Raw genomic sequence first — 19,217 nt, forward strand, 5'->3', positions numbered from 1 at the left:
GACCCGCCGCGCTCGTCTCAGGCCATCTTGCGGGTGCTCATCACCGACGTGAACGACAACAGCCCCCGCTTCGAGAAGAGCGTGTACGAAGCCGACCTCGCGGAGAACAGCGCCCCGGGGACGCCCATCCTGCAGCTGCGTGCCGCCGACCTGGACGTGGGGGTCAACGGGCAGATCGAGTACGTGTTCGGGGCCGCCACCGAGTCGGTGCGGCGGCTGCTGCGCCTCGACGAGACGTCGGGCTGGCTGAGCGTCCTGCACCGCATCGACCGCGAGGAGGTGAACCAGCTGCGCTTCACGGTCATGGCCCGGGACCGCGGGCAGCCCCCCAAGACCGACAAGGCCACGGTGGTCCTCAACATCAAGGACGAGAACGACAACGTGCCGTCCATTGAGATCCGCAAGATCGGGCGTATCCCTCTCAAGGACGGGGTGGCCAACGTGGCAGAGGATGTTCTCGTCGACACCCCCATTGCTCTGGTGCAGGTGTCCGACCGAGACCAAGGCGAGAACGGGGTGGTCACCTGCACCGTGGTGGGCGACGTGCCCTTCCAGCTCAAGCCGGCCAGCGACACGGAGGGCGACCAGAACAAGAAAAAGTACTTTCTGCACACCTCGGCGCCTTTGGACTATGAGACCACCCGGGAGTTCAACGTGGTCATAGTGGCGGTGGACTCGGGCAGCCCCAGCCTCTCCAGCAACAACTCCCTGGTTGTCAAGGTGGGAGACACTAATGACAACCCCCCGGTCTTCGGCCAGTCGGTAGTGGAGGTTTACTTTCCCGAGAACAACATCCCTGGAGAGAGGGTGGCCACGGTGCTGGCGACAGACGCCGACAGCGGGAAAAACGCAGAGATCGCCTACTCGCTGGATTCCTCTGTGATGGGGATCTTTGCCATCGACCCTGATTCTGGGGACATCCTCGTCAATACGGTACTGGACCGCGAGCAGACTGACAGGTATGAGTTTAAAGTTAACGCCAAAGACAAGGGCATCCCAGTGTTACAGGGCAGCACCACAGTGATTGTGCAGGTGGCTGACAAGAATGACAATGACCCTAAGTTTATGCAGGACGTCTTTACCTTTTATGTGAAAGAAAACTTGCAGCCCAACAGCCCTGTGGGGATGGTCACGGTGATGGATGCTGACAAGGGACGCAATGCAGAGATGAGCCTCTACATAGAGGAAAACAGCAACATTTTTTCCATTGAAAATGACACGGGGACCATTTATTCCACAATGTCCTTTGACCGAGAACATCAGACCACATACACGTTCAGAGTCAAGGCTGTGGATGGGGGAGATCCTCCCAGATCAGCCACAGCCACAGTCTCTCTCTTTGTGATGGATGAGAATGACAATGCTCCCACAGTTACCCTTCCCAGAAACATTTCCTACACTTTACTGCCACCTTCAAGTAATGTCAGGACAGTAGTAGCTACAGTGTTGGCCACAGACAGTGATGATGGCATCAATGCAGACCTTAACTACAGCATTGTGGGAGGGAATCCCTTCAAGCTGTTTGAAATTGATTCCACCAGCGGTGTGGTTTCCTTAGTGGGAAAACTGACCCAAAAGCATTATGGCTTGCACAGGTTGGTGGTGCAAGTGAATGACAGTGGACAGCCTTCCCAGTCCACTACGACTCTGGTGCATGTGTTTGTCAATGAAAGTGTTTCGAATGCAACTGTGATCGACTCACAGATAGTCAGAAGTTTGCACACCCCACTCACCCAGGACATAGCTGGTGACCCGAGTTATGAAATTAGCAAACAGAGACTCAGTATTGTCATTGGGGTGGTTGCTGGGATTATGACAGTGATTCTAATCATCTTAATTGTAGTGATGGCAAGGTACTGCCGGTCCAAGAATAAAAATGGCTATGAAGCTGGCAAAAAAGATCATGAAGACTTTTTTACACCCCAGCAGCATGACAAATCTAAAAAGCCTAAAAAAGACAAGAAAAACAAAAAATCGAAGCAGCCTCTCTACAGCAGCATTGTCACTGTAGAAGCTTCTAAACCAAATGGACAGAGGTATGATAGTGTCAACGAGAAGCTGTCAGACAGCCCAAACATGGGCCGATACCGATCCGTTAATGGTGGGCCTGGCAGTCCTGACCTGGCCAGGCATTACAAATCTAGTTCTCCATTGCCTACTGTCCAGCTTCACCCCCAGTCACCAACTGCAGGAAAGAAACACCAGGCGGTACAAGATCTACCACCAGCCAACACATTTGTGGGAGCAGGAGACAACATTTCTATTGGATCAGATCACTGCTCTGAATACAGCTGTCAAACCAATAACAAGTACAGCAAACAGGTAAGATGTATTCCAAATATATTTAAATATCTCAGAAAAGGCAAATAACTCTGAGACAGAGAGCATCTTCTGTAAAGTTTTGTTTTCTCTCCTTTGAAGCCATTATTTGAAGATTTAATAACAGTAATTGAATGTTAATTCATGTATCATTAATTGAGGACAGGCCATCTATGCAAGGTGCACCACTGTATTTTGCAAGTTACCAAGCCAGTGCTCACTAAGTTAGGAAAGAGCATATTCGAAGCAGGCAGTGTTTTGCACATATCTTTGTACTTGACAGCGTTCATTCATCCTGTATTCTCTGATTTCAGGATAAAAAGGTATCTATTGTTTGGATGGTTAACTTCAACCTGAAATTATGTTGTTTTGTGGCTATGAAGTGGATAATTACACCCAGAGAGAAAATTTCTAAAGTTACTCCTGGTGCCTGTGCAAATTGGACACCATAAAAGTTTTAGCTATGCTATGTATTATGCATGACTTTGCAGGTAACAGAGGCTTATTCATGCAAATACAGTGCCAAGTCTGAGATACTTAAAAATTGGCTACTTTGACCAAAATGTTGGTTTACAAATAATTAATGATACACAAATGTCATGCAACACTGTCTTTTTAATACTTCAATATCTGTAACAATTAGACATCTGGGAGGGTATGCAATTAGCATTTGCATTCTTCATGTTTGGTGTTAAGAGTACAGAAGCAAAAGTAAAGTTGCATGACCCCTTTTTTATTTAAGCCAGGCAACAGAAATGGTCATGATTGATGCACTGCATGCAAGAAAATGTTGGTATGCATTCCGATACCTGAGACTTTTCAAGGTCGTATGGAATACAGTTGTTTCCCAGTGAAATGTGGAAATAGTTCTTAGAAACATATTTTGAGATGAACTTCAGAAAAGAGAAAATCTATTTTTGAAAGTTTTGCTTGTGTGAGATAGGTAATACTCACAAAGTTTACTTGTTACACCTACCAAGGTCTGACACTCAGCAAGTAAAACCTTTTGGAAACTGCTGTGTGTAATGCTGTAGCAACCCCACAAATAAAATATCCTATATTTCTTATCATCAGAACTCATTTCAAAAAACCGTTTATGACTGTCAAATAATTCCGAATAATAGTTTCTCTATTAAATATGCCTTGCATATGGGATGTGCAGTCTGAGAAGAATGAAGGCAAAAGAAGTTGTTTTATAGCCTCATTAAAAATGTTATTGATGAACTCATTAAATATATTATAGAAAAGAGATATTAATTCCTTATTGCTTTCACAATCTTAAAAATTAGTTTCCTAGTACTTATAGTACTTTACTGTAGCTATTTGGATAAGGAGAAACAGACTTAACATGCTTTTATATCCAATAAGCAAAGCTATCCACAAAAATACAGGTTTGAAGTACATTACTTTAAATTACTTTTGAAAATACATGATGGACGTGAGACTGAGTTATTTATTAATTTTAACCTGAAATTTGATAAGTGGAGAGTTTATATCTGTTCTGTTATTGATTTACCTAGTGTTAGAAGGACATTTTTGTTTTGTTTGGGGTACTTTTATCAGACAATTATAGTTAAAATAATAGTACAAAGGTGACTTATAAAATGCCCACAAATACATGTAGATCTATATAAATTTCCTTGGAAAATGATCACATGTAGTGCAGAAGTGTGTGAAGAGCCCTTTCTGCAGAGTGTTTACTTCTTTGCTATCATCCTAATAGGTCTTTTTATCCTGCAGCTGAATGGCGTTTGCATTCTAAATTGTGTCATCTTAAACTTTGGAGTGGACATATCAAGTGGCAGATTTATAGATATTTTATACCACCACCTCATATGTTCTATGCTGTCACTTAAGCTTTAGTTGGCTCATGAAATGAGGTTGGCTCTGGATTCTTGAATATTTAAGACAGCCAATATCAAGACTGTTGTGGCATCCTGTTTAAAAGACAAAGTGATGTGCTTATAAATAAACTAATGTATGGTGCTCGGCTCTTAACAGAGCAAAAAGAAAAAAAAAATCCATATACCAAAATAGAAAGCCTAAAAAACCATTGGTATCAATCATGCAGTTTGCCAGAAGTGACTGGAAAACTTATATGTCATTAGGTATTCAAACAATGTGTAAAGTTTTAACCACAATAAATAGCTGGATTAAAATGAAATAAAGGAGGATGAAACACATTCCTCTTAATGTAATTAGTAATAGTAATTGATACTCTTCATCTCTTCAATATTGCTGTCAGGGGACAAGGGATCCATTTACAAAGTTACATTCTGTTAAGATATCTGACATGGTAAACAAGATCTTTTTTATTCTGATTATTGTACCATAGTAGATGATTTTCTATTTTTATTTCAAAAGATATTACCTTTTATTTTTATACAACTTCCAAAATGTATTTTCTGTGATTAAATGGTATGTAATATAAAATAAAGAGCATAAGATTTTGTTATAATGTTCCCCCTTGATACTGAATCTATCTAAGGAAAACCCTGAGGGGTGCCGTCTTTTAATTCCTTATGGTAGGGATTAATTAAAACTCTGAGATTTCATCTGACACAAAGGCTTCATTTTACTTATGAATTTCCTGGATTACCTTATCATAGTTCTTAACTTCTGATACAATGGAAGTGATACCTGTTTACAGTGTTCTTATCCTCATGAGAATTAGACATTTCCAAAGGTTGCTCCTAAATCCTGTTGATGGTTATAGTGCAATAAATTAAGCAGCTTTGTGTAAATAAAAGTTTGTAAATAATGCTCCTCCCCCATTTTTGCTGTGTTTTACAGGGTCTAGAAACTTTCAAATCAAGCTTCTATAGTTACTCTTTGGCAGAATCTAGATATGTGTTGCAGAGTTGCTATACATTTTTTTTTTCTGAAATTCACACCTTAGCAAAACTGATGATGTAGCCAAGGTATTCATAGTTCAGACCTTTGCAGTTCAAACAAAAGCCTTTGCTCTCAACTAAATAATGTGTCTAGTTGAGCAGAATGTGGATCATTGACAGCATTATTGAGATTAAGCATCTACCCCTCCATTTCATTCTTCCTTTGCTTGGTAAACCCGGTTTCAGTGGTTTTTCAAATTTTGTGACGTGGAAATACAATTGCGCTTTTTTGATTTGTAAAATAAAGGCAGAGGCATTCTCTTTTTTCTATTTATTTTTAAATCTTCAAAGTTTTAGTGTGTGTTAAAATATTTTTCAATTATCTTCAAGAATAATATAATTCCAAAAGTTTTATATGCAATATAAAAGAATAGTGACTACTTTTTAAACTATCTTGAAGTCCTGTTGCATTTATACATGCCATGCTATTAATTACATAATGCATTGGCAAGTAAAAACTTTATTGTATTTAGTAAATGGAAAACCAAGTACTTTAGTTTTGGTAAGAGTAGAGAAGATACAGCTTGAATAAACATTAATTGAAAAATCCATTTGTAGCTGCCTCAGAAATACTCAAGAAAAATTCATACTAAGTCCAATGATAGTTTACCTTGCCTAAGGGACTGCTGAATGTTGTCTAAATAACATTCCTTTTAATTGATCAAATTGTGTTCAATATATTCATTGTATACTTAATAAAACATATGGCAGAAATTATTTTTTAAATTACTTCCAGTCTGGAAGCAAATGGATGACTTGCCAAGGTCTATTAGGGTTTTCAGCACTGAGGAAACTAAATATCAATTTGTTTGTGTATGTATATTACACCATACTTACTACAGTAGCTTTGCATCTGCAGAGCAATGTCAAGCACAGCTTCTAGTTTCAATTTGATAAGCATATTTCTATAATATGATGGGTCTGTCTATAACCAAAAACACTTTTAAGAGGCACAAGGAATCTGCATATGGTAGAATTTCTGTTACATTTGGCCTGCTAGAATAGACAGGAGGCTAATAACTGATAAAAGTTAGGTTATGTTTTTAGTCAGGAGGTATCGACTAAAGCAACAATACCTTAGACCTCTGGATGTCTCTGAATAAGGGAAAAGTCATCCACTGTTTTGATGTATATTGAATATATACATTTTTATGGAAGTCCAGGTATGACAATTTGAAACTTATCTCAAACTTACCCCAAGCCGATGAATAACTTAGACACAAAACCACAGCGTCAGTTTATAGGTTGTAAGTAAATCATGCAGCTGGATAAATACAGCAAAATCATCCTTTCTTGTTACTTTTCCTGTCTTTGAGTGATTACATTTCTTATATGTGGGAAAGTGTACACATGGTATCTCTCTTTCTTTTCAATGCACAAACACATGCAGCATATTCATATAAACCAACTGTGATGCCATTAGTCTTTTATTTCATTGTGATATTCATACATTAACATGTGGAGCATATCTGAACTTTAAGCACATACAAAATTGAAATAAAATATATCATCATCAACCATTTAGTGTCTGTATCTAAAATCACTAGAGTCATTACATTTTAGAATTAAATAGTATCAACCAAACAGTTCCTTCATTTTATATGAAGAGACTAAGGTCTTTATCTGTATCATTGGGGCGTGAGTTCTGTTTTCTGCTGGTACCTTGACCGATGCAATGCAACTTAAGAAGTTGAGGCCTTTCTAAGAAAGTAATTTGATTGAGATCACAAGATTTTCGAGGATACAGTGTGGATACAAGTCAGGAATGCAGAGACCAGTGTTTTTGTTTTTTTATCATACTACCCCAGGAATAAAAGTGAATTTACATACCTTCTTCTGTATATATTTCAATAACAACAGAAATCTGTTGAGATTTACCTATCTGTGTATAACTACATATTGAGCTATGAAAACTGACTTTTTTACAATAGAATATAATTCTGCTATAGGCTCTAGTTTTTATCTGTAAATTATCAGGAAAGTATAATTCAAATTTTGTAGATTTTCAAAAGAAATTAATGGCTCTTTTCCCCACTGTAAAATAGCAATTGATGATGTACATTGAAGTATCTTAACATTGTTTAGAACATATATTCAACAGGTTAATTGACAGAATTTTTAATTTCAGCAGAAGCCTGACAACAGGTGGTATTAATATATTCTCAATAAAAAACATAATTTTTATGGAAATTAATACAAGTTCTGTATACATTGTGTATACAATTTTATATGCATTCTAATGGGGAGCATCTTTTGCTGTTTTCATTTATATTGATGATCTTTTTTTGGCTTCTATGCTCCTTTGCATTTTGCCAGCTTTGCAGGTAACACAACCTTCATATTGACCTTAACACACAATTGTAAGCTAATTTTTCCTCTAAATTAGTTTTCTAGCAAGTTTTTAAAGCAATGTGATATTTTTAAAATTTTCAATTGCATTTCCTCCTTTGTTAGGCAGTTAACCAATCCAACGTATCATATTTGAAATTTACATAGTGATAAAATGCTGATGATTGAGTTTATCAAATTAAAAATAAAATTTGAACTATTTTTAAAACTAAATATAATGTGACAAAACCCTTGCTTTGCCATAGCCACCAATGCGATTAGCTCTTTTACTGTCATTTCTTTTCCTGGGAGACGATGGTGGTGAAGTTTATACTGGTAACTGAATATAATAATTGTTTAGAGCTTTATGTTTAAGTGGTATATAACCAATTTCTAGGCTATAGCAAGGTTCCACATCCATTTATTTACCATGACTCTATAGAAATAGTAAAAGCTGTTCATATAGATCTTGAGTCAGCTTTACTTTTCTCTCTTATTTATTTTAAAAGCCCTTAGAATCTTTTCTAAAGCAGGGACTCTGTTTCGGAACATTACACAGTGCTTTATTTAGCATTAGTGTTGTGGGAGAAATCACATTCCAAGAAGAACTGAGCTGAAACCACTAAAACTAATCTTAATTATCACGTCTGGTGAATTAATGTTTTAAAGGCAGAATAAAGGTTTATTTTCAGGAATGCAGTGATGTTTGTATTGAACTCTAATGCTGTGTACAAACAACAACAACAACAACAAAACCTATTAAACCTTCCGAGTAGGATTCATCTGACAAGTTAACTTTCTTTTCTGCCTGAGCATATTTATTATTTACAGCCACATAATTTGTAAATAAAAATTCTCTGTACCAAAACCTCAGCCACAACATTCTGATTGGGTATAAGATATTGGGGGGAAATCCTTCATCGCACTTTTTTTTTTTTACCTGCATAAATCTTTATTTTCCTTCTTTCAGATGCGTCTACATCCATACATTACTGTGTTTGGCTGAATTCCACTCTAATATGATGCTCCATTATGCACCATACTCTGATGACCTTGCTACTCCGAAACCTGCTGGAGCCTGCCCTTGGCCGTGGGGTGTCAGCCAATCACTGCTTGTTTCACTCGTTGTGCATTTGATTTTCGGGTTCCCCCCCATTTAAGGAAAAATAATACTGAAATAAATAAATTTATAAAAGAAACAGTATTAATAAAGAAATGTGCTACAAGTGGACATCTGAGTCACTGAGAATTCCATTCTCAAAGAGGTGGTTAGCAGAAATGAATTGTGAAGCCTTAAAAAAAAAAAAACCCAAGGCACATTTCAACAATGATTTTAAGATTCTAGCTTTTGTGTGAACCAAGGAAAAGTTAAGTCTACTTAGTCTTTGTCTTTAATACATTGAATACTGACTTTTGGTAAAATCCTAAGTCGATCAATATTTTTAAAGGGTTATGGAATTACAGCCTTTTCCAGGCCAGTGAGGTAATTGTATTAGAGTAAAAGATAATGTCTCACATCTATAGGCAAGGACTTTGAGCAATATTTATAAAAAATATTGGTTTATAAAATAAATTTGAGAGGCTAATTTTGTATTAAGCAGTTACTGCCAATAGATTGGTTCTTCCTTAATCTTGAAATATTGACCAAAGAATCTGTATTATCCATAGAAGTTTTAAGTATTTTTCTTGCTGTTAAATTCCTTAAGAAAATTTGGAATCTTTCCATTAGATTTACTGAAGTCACTATAGTCACATTCAGAAGGAATTTGTGGCTTCCTAGTTTTGTGGTACATTTATCTGAAGGCTATTCTATTTGATGTCAGATAACATAAATCCAGGCTGCTTCTGAGAATGCAAGACTTAGATATTGTTGAGAGAGAGAGAGAGAGAGTGGCTAAATTTTAGTTGTGTAAGTAATATTCTAGGCAAGTCAGGAACCTTCTGGGTGGTCCCTCTAATTCTTCATGGTTATATATTTATGTTTCTGTTGTATGTGTTTATATGCCTAAAAATAACTGCTCAAGTGTGGAGTTTCATAATTTTATAATGTACTTACCACATTATTTGCTCTACTAATTGTTCCCCAAGTTTTGAAAGACTAAGAATGACAGGCTGGGATATTTTTGGTGAATTATTTTCAATATAAAAGCCTTTTAATAAAAACAGATGAATGTTGTGAGAATACTAACATGTAGAGTGGTAGTAAATGTACGCTAACCCATGAAAATCTCTAATGTATATATTTCAGGTTTTTTATTCTGTTAGCTGTTTATTTAATTTGGCAGAAATGACATTTTCAGAAATATTCGTGAAACTGTAGTGAAATTCCTGAATAAAACCTGATTATCCTCAACTTCTCAATTTGTTTTGTGCACAAGGACCAGCGGAAGAGGCTGGTGAAAGAGCCCTACCACTTTCTGCTTCTTGAAAATGTCATGGTCCCTCACCAAAATTAATTTCCTTAGATATACTTAAAGTGTGACTCCTGTAGCAAATCATATCAATTCAAAAACAAATTAAAGACAAAAAAAGGTCCAGAATTTGAGGATAATCTAATTACAGCCACATAGAGGGAATATACATAAATACTTTCACAAAGAAGAGCCTTCCAAGGCGGCATTTTGAAAACTTGGGCTGGAATACGTTACTGAGGCATGAATCCACTTAGTGCATCTCTACCACAATTGGAAAGATATGAAATGAAACAGAACCATTCCAAGTATGTCACTCATGTAGCAAGAGCAAGCATTGCTGTGTGGAATCCTTGTTACCGTGGTGGTGTGTGTGTTCTGTTCTCGGTTGCCATGGGAAAAATGTGTTTTATTGTGTAAGCAGTTGAAAAGGGTTCAGAACCACCACTGTAGTTTGTTTCGGGCGGGAGACTATGGCTATTATTGGAAAAACATAATAAATCAAAACAAAAAAATAACACTTCCGAAGATTTTAGTGTACTATTCAGCTGAATCAGAATGATCATCAGCATACTATGACAACAACAATTATCAACAGTAAAAAGCTTTTGAGCTTTTTACTGTGTGTGTGTGTGTGTGTGTGTGTGTGTGTGTGTTAATCTTTGAACATGTCACCAGTTGGTTCCTATTTTGCACAGACTTCTCTTTCTCCATTCCCCCTTACTCCCAATCGCCATCCACCTCAGGTCTCTTGGCCAGTCTCCTATGTGATTACTGGAATTTACCATTTAAGGAGATGCCTGTGGATAGATGGGAGATAAACTCAGAACAAACTACCCATTACCCTATAAATTTTAGCATTTGGACATTTTGTTTTAAATGACCAGATTATAATTTATTCTCCATCACAAAATCTAAAGAGGAATAGGAGAATGTTGGAGCCTGGTTTAATACCTTTTAATACATCTAATATCAGCAATGATACTGGAATGCAAAAACAGAATAAGATAATAAGGACTGTAAATAAGGACAATAAGATTGTCCTCATGGAACTAATATATATACATTAAAAAAAGATTACAGAGCAGAAAAGGATAGATTATATTTGCATCATGCCCCTTAAGTTTCAGAAAGTTGAATCATGTTTCCTCATTTGGTCCTCAGAGCAATCTGTGAGGAAAAGCACCATTATTATATCTGAGGTGAGGAAACTGAAATAACGAACAACTTATTCATGACTCTGATGGAACTAGCTTAAGAACTTTATGAAATCTTTGAAGAAATACCAGATCAGAATTCAAGTGTACTGAAAGCATTTGGGGAGATTTGTGAAATTTGTGCTTTTGAATATAATCTATTTTCTGACTTATCTGGGTAATATCATCTCAAAAGAACTTCTTAGAAAACGACCCTGGTTTTCAGACTTTTTGTAGTCACAAACTGCAACTAATACTACTAAAACTGAAGCAAAAACAAACAAAAAGGCTGTGGCATAAAGTAGAGATCTAATTAATTAACTGGATTTGTAAACAACCCCATACGTGCTTTTAAAAAGAAAAAAAAAACCTTAAGAATTGAGTAAGTCACTTTAACCCTATGTTTTTGAGGATATCTCTAGAAAAACTCAAGGCCCTTACTAGTAATTCCACAGTTTGAAATGTGTCTCTGGGAATAATTTTCAAGCAGTAACTTCGCAAAACAGGTTTCTTGAATGTGTGTGATTTTTTTTGTTCCCCTTCATTTCATAGAGATTGTATTGATTTGCTATATCTTTAATGCACAGTGGGAGGCTCTGGGGTGTAATTAAAACAATGGCTAGAACAAGTCTCTTCAGAGAAAGGACAGCACAAAACTAATATCCATAGGTCAGATATGTATGTGAGACTCAGAGGAGCTGCCTCCAAGTCTGTCGCAACCATCCTGGTTTTTCCCAGTGTTTAGTAGAGGCCGAGCACATGGGAGACACTCATAATATTTGTTGAACAACAAACAAAGGGCCTGGGCTTTGGTGCTAGATACCCTGAAGATCCCTTCATATTCAATCACTGGGCTATGGTAGGTCCACTTTTAGAGCAGACTGTTAAGTGTCGCAATTGTTACTTCCTTTCCCTGCTGGGTGGATGAGTCCATGATAAAAGGCTACCTGCCTTCTCTGTGTGGGTGTGCCTCTCATTATAGTAGTAAATGAGCAATAATCTTCTGTCCTCTCCTTCCATCTCCATGGTGGCGGTGTCCACACCAAACCCTTAAAGAAAGATGAAAACTAAACTACAGATAGGCAAGCTAAGCAAGAGAGGCATTGGCCGCCCAGTAGAGCTCTCGTGTAGTTTGAAGAGGTATGAGGAAGCAGGCAAACATGCTGGTTTTCAGTATTTTTCTTGACATACTTATTCTTACTCTGTACTGATGCTCAATACTCTGGTTTCTCTTCAGATCGTATAAATCTTTCGCCTTTTACTGTACTGATGCTCAGCATTATCCTTATCTCTTTCCTTGTGGAAAAAAATAGGTACCTCTATGCCCAAACATAGACACGAGTGTCCGTATTCCTCAGTTTACATGTTCTAGCAGATAGTACCCATTCACTTTACCAGCCCATGCTCACTGATAAAGAACGCGTTTCCATTTTTATTTTGAAAGCCCGCGGTGAGCAGTCCTTTTTAAAGGTGAGAGCTTGGCATTCTGTAAAGAGAAACATGCACTTAGTTTACTAAGGAAAGCGATCTGGAAGAGAGAATATGCTCTTGGGAGTGATGGGGAGTGAGGTGGTTGCTTAGAAATGTCTTGCAACTTGAAAGCACTCCTCAGAATGGAATCACTATGTTATACGCGCTAAACTAATATCACAATATCACATTGTGTGTCAGCTCTACTCAAAAAACAAAAACAAAAACAACCCAACAAACTCTTTAGGAGCTTATATTGGAAAGAGCACTCTTTGAAATTGCAAATCACCTCTGAAGGGGTTGGGTTTAGTCTCTGGCATGCCCTGTCGTAAATGGCTTTACGCAGATAACTTTAAACAGGTCAGCACCTCACAAAGATCAACAGGACTGAGGAAATGAGGCTTCTGCTAAGGGCCTTGAGGAAGGAGGGTGAGCAGCTTCGAAGACCAGAACTCTGTTAAGGCACCAAGTGTCTCCAACACCAGCTAGGCATCTGGGAAGCAAGAAGACTATATCAGAAAAGGAATTCCAGGCCTGATAAGGACAAATGTTTGTGGCCATGAATTTTGGCCCAGGGCCCTGGTAACCATAAGAATGGCGCCAAACATCGTGGCTTAATAGGATTGCAAGATGAGTGTCAAGAAGTAGTAAACCTCCACATGCCCCCATTGAGACCCTGTGGTTTGGTTTGGTTGGTTTTTGTTTTCAGTCTAGAATATTATGTCTAACTGCTCTGCTTCCATTCATTTTCTGCTCCCATATTATTGAGAGAAAGATAGAATGAAGAAATAAAAAGAGGGGCACCTGGGTGCCTTGGTCGGTTGGGTGTCCAACTTTGGCTCAGGTCATGATCTCATGGTTCATGGGTTTGAGCCCCGCATTGGGCTCTGTGCTGACAGCTCAGAGCCTGTTTCGGATTCGGTGTCTCCCTCTCTCTCTGCCCCTCCCCTACTCATGCTCTGTCTCTCTCTGTCTCAAAAATAAACATTAAAAAAAAGAAATAAAAAGAAAAAAAAAACCAAACAAACCACAACCACTGCATAGCAACCTACTCACCTTCTCCTTAATATTATTATCAGACTATTGTCATAAAAATAGTGGCCATATTAGTGCCACGTATTTGAGTCTTGTCCTAATTTCATTCAGTTATCAGCAACTGAATTCTAGCAAGTCTGTACTATAGTCCAGAAACCTGAATTTTTAGCACTTTCTCCTTCTTAGTTCTGATTGCAGATGGTAGGTCAGACTACAATAGTTCTGGGTTAGAGTCCCTGAAATTTCTAACTTCCATTTGGTAGTTCACTCCTCGAAGGTCTCTGGCAAAAAGGAAAATGAGCTGGGTTAGGCAATCTGAACATCTGTCTCCTTGTCCTGGATCTGTCACTGACTGGCCAGTGTGACCTTGTGTAAAACCTTTCAAGTCCGGAAGCCTGTTGAAACTGTCCTTTGCCATTTTACATAACAACCCCTACTCTGATTACAGGACAGGGTTTATGGGGGGAGCACATAAAGCATTTGGAGCTTTGTAAAGGATTACCACAAATCAAGATAATATTTCTAATCATCCATGAATCTCTCTAAGTCTTCTTAAAATACACGTACACTTCTGGAATATTTTCACTATCCATTATGTTAAAAGGTTGCTTGGTTTTGTTTTTCCGGGTTCCTTTGTTTTAATTTGTCCTACTACTTGTCTGCAGCATCTGATATTCTCTTATCCTGATGGATTTCTTCAAAGCTACGCTGATCCCTGATCAATGGTGCCAGAAGTGGGTGTGCCCCTCCATATGCCAATAGGCCCTGGATATTATCAGAAAGCCTTTCAGTGTCTGTTGACATCTTGATGGTGAAGGAGGAGAAGAAATAGTTTACAGCTGTAAAGCAAATAGTTTAGCAAGGTCTTGTAACACTTTGATATTATCCATTTTGACGCTTTTGAAAACATTCCATCACTTTTTAACAGTTATCTATTCTTCCATGCAAGCTTTCCTGGGAATTTTTTTTTCATACATCATGACCAGTGATAACTTCTAACATGACGAGCTATCAGTTATTGAGCTCTTCTTCCTTTTTTTTTTTTTTTTAATTGTTTAATGTTTACTCTGAGAAAGAGAGACAGAACGTGAGCCAGGGAGGTACAGAGAGAGAGAGAGAACACAGAATCTGAAGCAGGTTCCAGGCTCTGAGCTGTCAGCACAGAACTGTTTGCGGGGCTCAAACCCGAGAACCACGAGATCATGACCTGAGCAGAAGTCAGAGGCTTAACGTACTAAGCCCCTCAGGAGCGCCAAGCTTTTATTCTTTGACAATCACTCTGCCAAGGGTGATTTACTCATTTCTAATAATTTCAAGTGGCAGGTCCTATTATTTTCTCCATGTGACATATGTAACTGGGGAAAAACAAAACAGAACCTCTCCTAGATCCCATCCCATTCTATATACAACAAGGTCCACTAGCTGCCTATGGCCAACTCCCCTCCAACATACCTCTCTCTCCAAACTTGAGAATTTTTATTAGCGTAGTATCTCTGATAGATTATAATTGACAGATTTACGTATTTAGACTGTGGTATGCATTTTATTCTAGTCCATAATACCTGCTATGTATGCTAGGAAGATTGAAAAGAGAAAGTCAGGATCAGCTTGCTAGGGCTATCATAGCAAAGTACAGCAAAGTATGGTAGACTGGTGGCTTAAATAACAGATATTTATTTTCTCACAGTTCTGAACACTAGAATGCCCAGATCAAGTGCTGGCAAATTCAGTTTTTGATGAAGATTCTCTCCTGGTAGTAGGCAGCTCTGTGCTCACTGTGTGCTCAGATGGCCTTCTTTCTGTCCCTTCCTCTTTTCCTAAGGACATCAGTTATATCAGATTAGGACCTCACCTCCGACTTCATTCAGCCATAATTACCTCCATAAAGGCCATAACTCCAAGTCAGTCATACTGGGGTTTGGGGCTGCAGCATATGAATGTTGAGGGGGCACAATTAAAGTGCATTTCTTACCTTATTACCTCTAGCTTTTTATGCACATCATTGAGTGCTTTCTGCAATTTTCAGCTTTGCAAGGACTTGTGATATTAAATCGCATCTTAGTTATTTTCATTTTGCCAACCAGTAAGTGCATCTAGGTATATTAATTAATGTAAAATCAATATTTATATAAAATAGTCCAAGAATTTTTCCACAAATGTAGGAGGTCTTTTTAAATGATGATAGTTGTATTTAGCTTTAAATTTCTAGTGTATTTTCAGCATTAAGATCCAACTGAAAAGCAGTAGGAGTTAAGTGGTGAGGGAGTGAGTTGAAACTGTAATAACGTAGATTTAATAATTCCTCTTTTCTGAGGACAGTCTCAGTGGATTTTCATGCACAGTGGCATAATTGGGCTGACAAAGTTCCAGTGTGTCTGATTTCTGCTGGCATATGGAAACTGGCAAACACCTACTGAGGCTGGTACCACTCTGACTCTTCACCACCAATTGATACATATACGGCTGATACGCTGTGCTTCATAACATGAATCCATGGACACCCTGAGGATTTTTTTTTTTTAACTTTATCAAGTTAAAAATTCATGTGATAAAATATATAATTAGCAGCTTGGGAACTATATATATATATATATGTCAAATGGGATGTAGGAATAATACAGGGTAAACTCCTCAAAGTCAGGAAGAGGAATTCCTTTCCTCCCCTTTGGTCAGAACTTCTAGGCAGTGACCCATAACAGCCGAATAGACTTTTTCAAAGAATTGTATTTCTAAGCTTCTAGATCTAATTTTACATTTGACCTCCTATATTAAAAATGGCAAATTAATCCTTTCTTTTTTTCAGGGAAATGGCAATAATTATGATTTGAGCTGAAAGATTTTTTTTTATTTTTTTACTGCATCTAAATCTGCTTTTTGTTGTATTTAACTGTTGAACGTAAGTATCAATTTTACATAGAGATAGCATTTCTATAGGGCTTTAGGAACAAAAGACGGTCATACCTATTTTTTCCAAACCAATACACATAATGTTAGGTCAGGGACATTTAATTTACTTTATTACTAAAACTTCTTGCCTTTTTCTCTAATGTTTTGCCTTTGATAAGAAACTACTTTCTGTGTACATGTACATGTATGTATAATATGTTTATGCATTTATACATGCACGTCCACAGCGGTAATACAGCTAACGTTTCAGAGCAAATGCTTAATAAGTAATTATTGTGTGCCAGTTATGTAATTATGTGCAAAGCATAATTCTAGACACCAGAGAAGCAACAGTGATGATAAGAAACAAATCTTGCCCCAGTGAGATTCAGTTTCAGTGGGATAATACATAAATGACGATACTAAACTTACATTGCGTGCCATATCCTATGCACGGTTCAACATGTTTCACATATTTGGACTCATTAAATAGGTGCAAGTACCCTGTGAAATAGAGTGAATTATCTTTATTTTGTAGATGTGGAAAGTGATGCCCAGCAGGGTTGAGTAATTGCTCACGATCAACAATTTGTAAAGTGGCTGAGCTGAGGGTCAAATACAGACGGTCTGGCTACAGAGGCCACACCATCAACCACTGTGCATATGTGAAGTCAAGAGAACATATCTAGTTTATAGTCAGCTAATTTTCCGAGAATGACATTGGATCCACATACTTCTCTTCAAGGCCTCAGTGATATTTCAACCTTCCTATTTTAATACCTTTTATACTATGTTCTTGAAATTAGGTCACTCAGACCAATATTTTTAATAGTACCATCTTAGACCTTAATCAAAGTTAAAATCAAAAGATGGGAAGTTAGATTTTAGACTAATAGGTACTTCTTCCTTCTATCCACTTTCTGTTTTGGCTAACACTTCATAAGTATATGTTTTCCTTTTTGTCATTTACCTTAGTATCCTTTATTTGTTCACTATTCACATAGCCTGTTACGTATATTAATACAGCCAGGAAACATAAATTCATTGTTTTTATAAGTTGCCATTTTATTTAGGATGGGAAATGACTTTTTATAGGTAATAAAATTTTACCTAGAAAATTTTTAAAATATGCATTTTATTCACTTGTTACCAGAAATAAAACATATGTGTTTTTTAAAATTAATTTTAATTTTTATTTTTTTGTAGGGGGAGTGTTTTCTGTTTTCTAAGTATTCACATTTGAAAGAAAGCAGGGTAGAAGTGAATTCCTTATGAAATATGTTTTGTAATTTATTCTGGTTTTCCTAAGAGTTGTTCATCATTAAACATTCAATTAAAATATGACTTACATCATGTCATACTTTTCCTCTTAAAACATATTGTTATTCTGTTTCTTTATGACACATGTTTTCATTCCTGTAAAATGCAAATGAGCCCAGCCAAATCCCATTTGAGACACATTCTTTATGAAAATAATGATTTACTCATGTTTGCAATGACAGTGTTTTCTTAATGTCTTGATGACACTTTTATTATAGGTCGTTTATTCAACTGAATAGATGTCTCTGAATATGTATGTTTGTAATATAACTCTGGGTTCAGGCATATAATAACTGTATCTTATGATCTAAATTGATCTTTAAATACTATCAGAATGATTTAAACTTTTTTTTTCAAATGTTTTATTTATTCTAGAGAGAGAAAGACTGTAACTGGGAAGGGGTGCTGAGGGGCCAGAGAGAGAGAGGGAGAGAGACAGAGGAACCAAAGCAGGCTCTACGCTGACAGCGGTGAGCCCCATGCATATCTGGAACTCAGGAACCGAAACTTGAGATCATGACCTGAGCTGAAGTTGGATGCTCAACTGATCAAGCTGCCCAGGTGCCCCAGAATGATTTAAACTTTTGAAGCGTCTGAAAACTACTGAATCAAATTATTGAGGTGTTGTTTCCACAGTCCATTAAAAATTTGTAGAATTTGTTTCGTTAACAATAGGTATTAAAAGTATTGCCAGCATTGCAGTTCTTTCTTACTAATGGACAGAAAGTGGGATAAAATGGCAAGGAATCCTCCTCACCTCCTCCAGGCTTACTTGAATTCTTAGGGAACCCAAGAGACCGCCTCTTCAACATTCTTTTAAAATTTTAATCCCATTTGGAAACAGCCAACTTAAAGCCAAACTACTATGGACATTAGTCACCGTTTATTATTGGGTTACTAAATGTGGGCATCATTAATACATTCTAAAATGGCTAGATCAGTAGAGTAAGTAGATGCAGTTTAGTTTGAGTTGAAAGCCATTTCAAATTTGGTTCCTGGAAATAGACAATCAGCTATGAATCTATAAATATCAGTGTAGGTATGGGTACCCTTTCAGAGATGGAAAAATAGAAGAAAACACAAAAAACACAGTGTGTTTCTCATAACCATATTACAAGAACAGGATGAAATACTGTATGTATTATTATCATTCTTTAAAAAATGCTCCCTGGATACATCTTGTGAGTTTTGTTTTGTTTTACTATTCATGTAGACAAGAGGATTTGTTTTGAGTCTCCAGTAATTAAATAGTATGAATATCTACTTTAAACAGTAAGCAAGTAATAATAATGCTTGCATATGTGTCTGAGAATTCACCGCTATTAATTTTGAACTTTGGATTATTTTTTGTAACACAA

The 19,217-nt window shown here is 37.4% G+C and overlaps 1 protein-coding gene across 1 annotated transcript in view; it reads left to right on the forward strand.

Moving 5' to 3' along the window:
• Positions 1-19,217, forward strand: part of LOC144222404 (protocadherin-7) — a 220,200-nt gene that overhangs the window by 1,035 nt on the left and 199,948 nt on the right. Inside the window, exon 2 of the mRNA XM_077752884.1 lies at positions 2-2,322. Within this exon, the coding sequence (XP_077609010.1) occupies positions 2-2,322 (2,321 nt within the window). The remainder of the gene's footprint in view (position 1; positions 2,323-19,217) is intronic.

The sequence above is a fragment of the Crocuta crocuta genome, unplaced genomic scaffold, assembly GCF_008692635.1.
Source record: "Crocuta crocuta isolate KB4526 unplaced genomic scaffold, BGI_CrCroc_1.0 scaffold805, whole genome shotgun sequence".
In the NCBI taxonomy this organism is placed as follows: domain Eukaryota; kingdom Metazoa; phylum Chordata; class Mammalia; order Carnivora; family Hyaenidae; genus Crocuta; species Crocuta crocuta.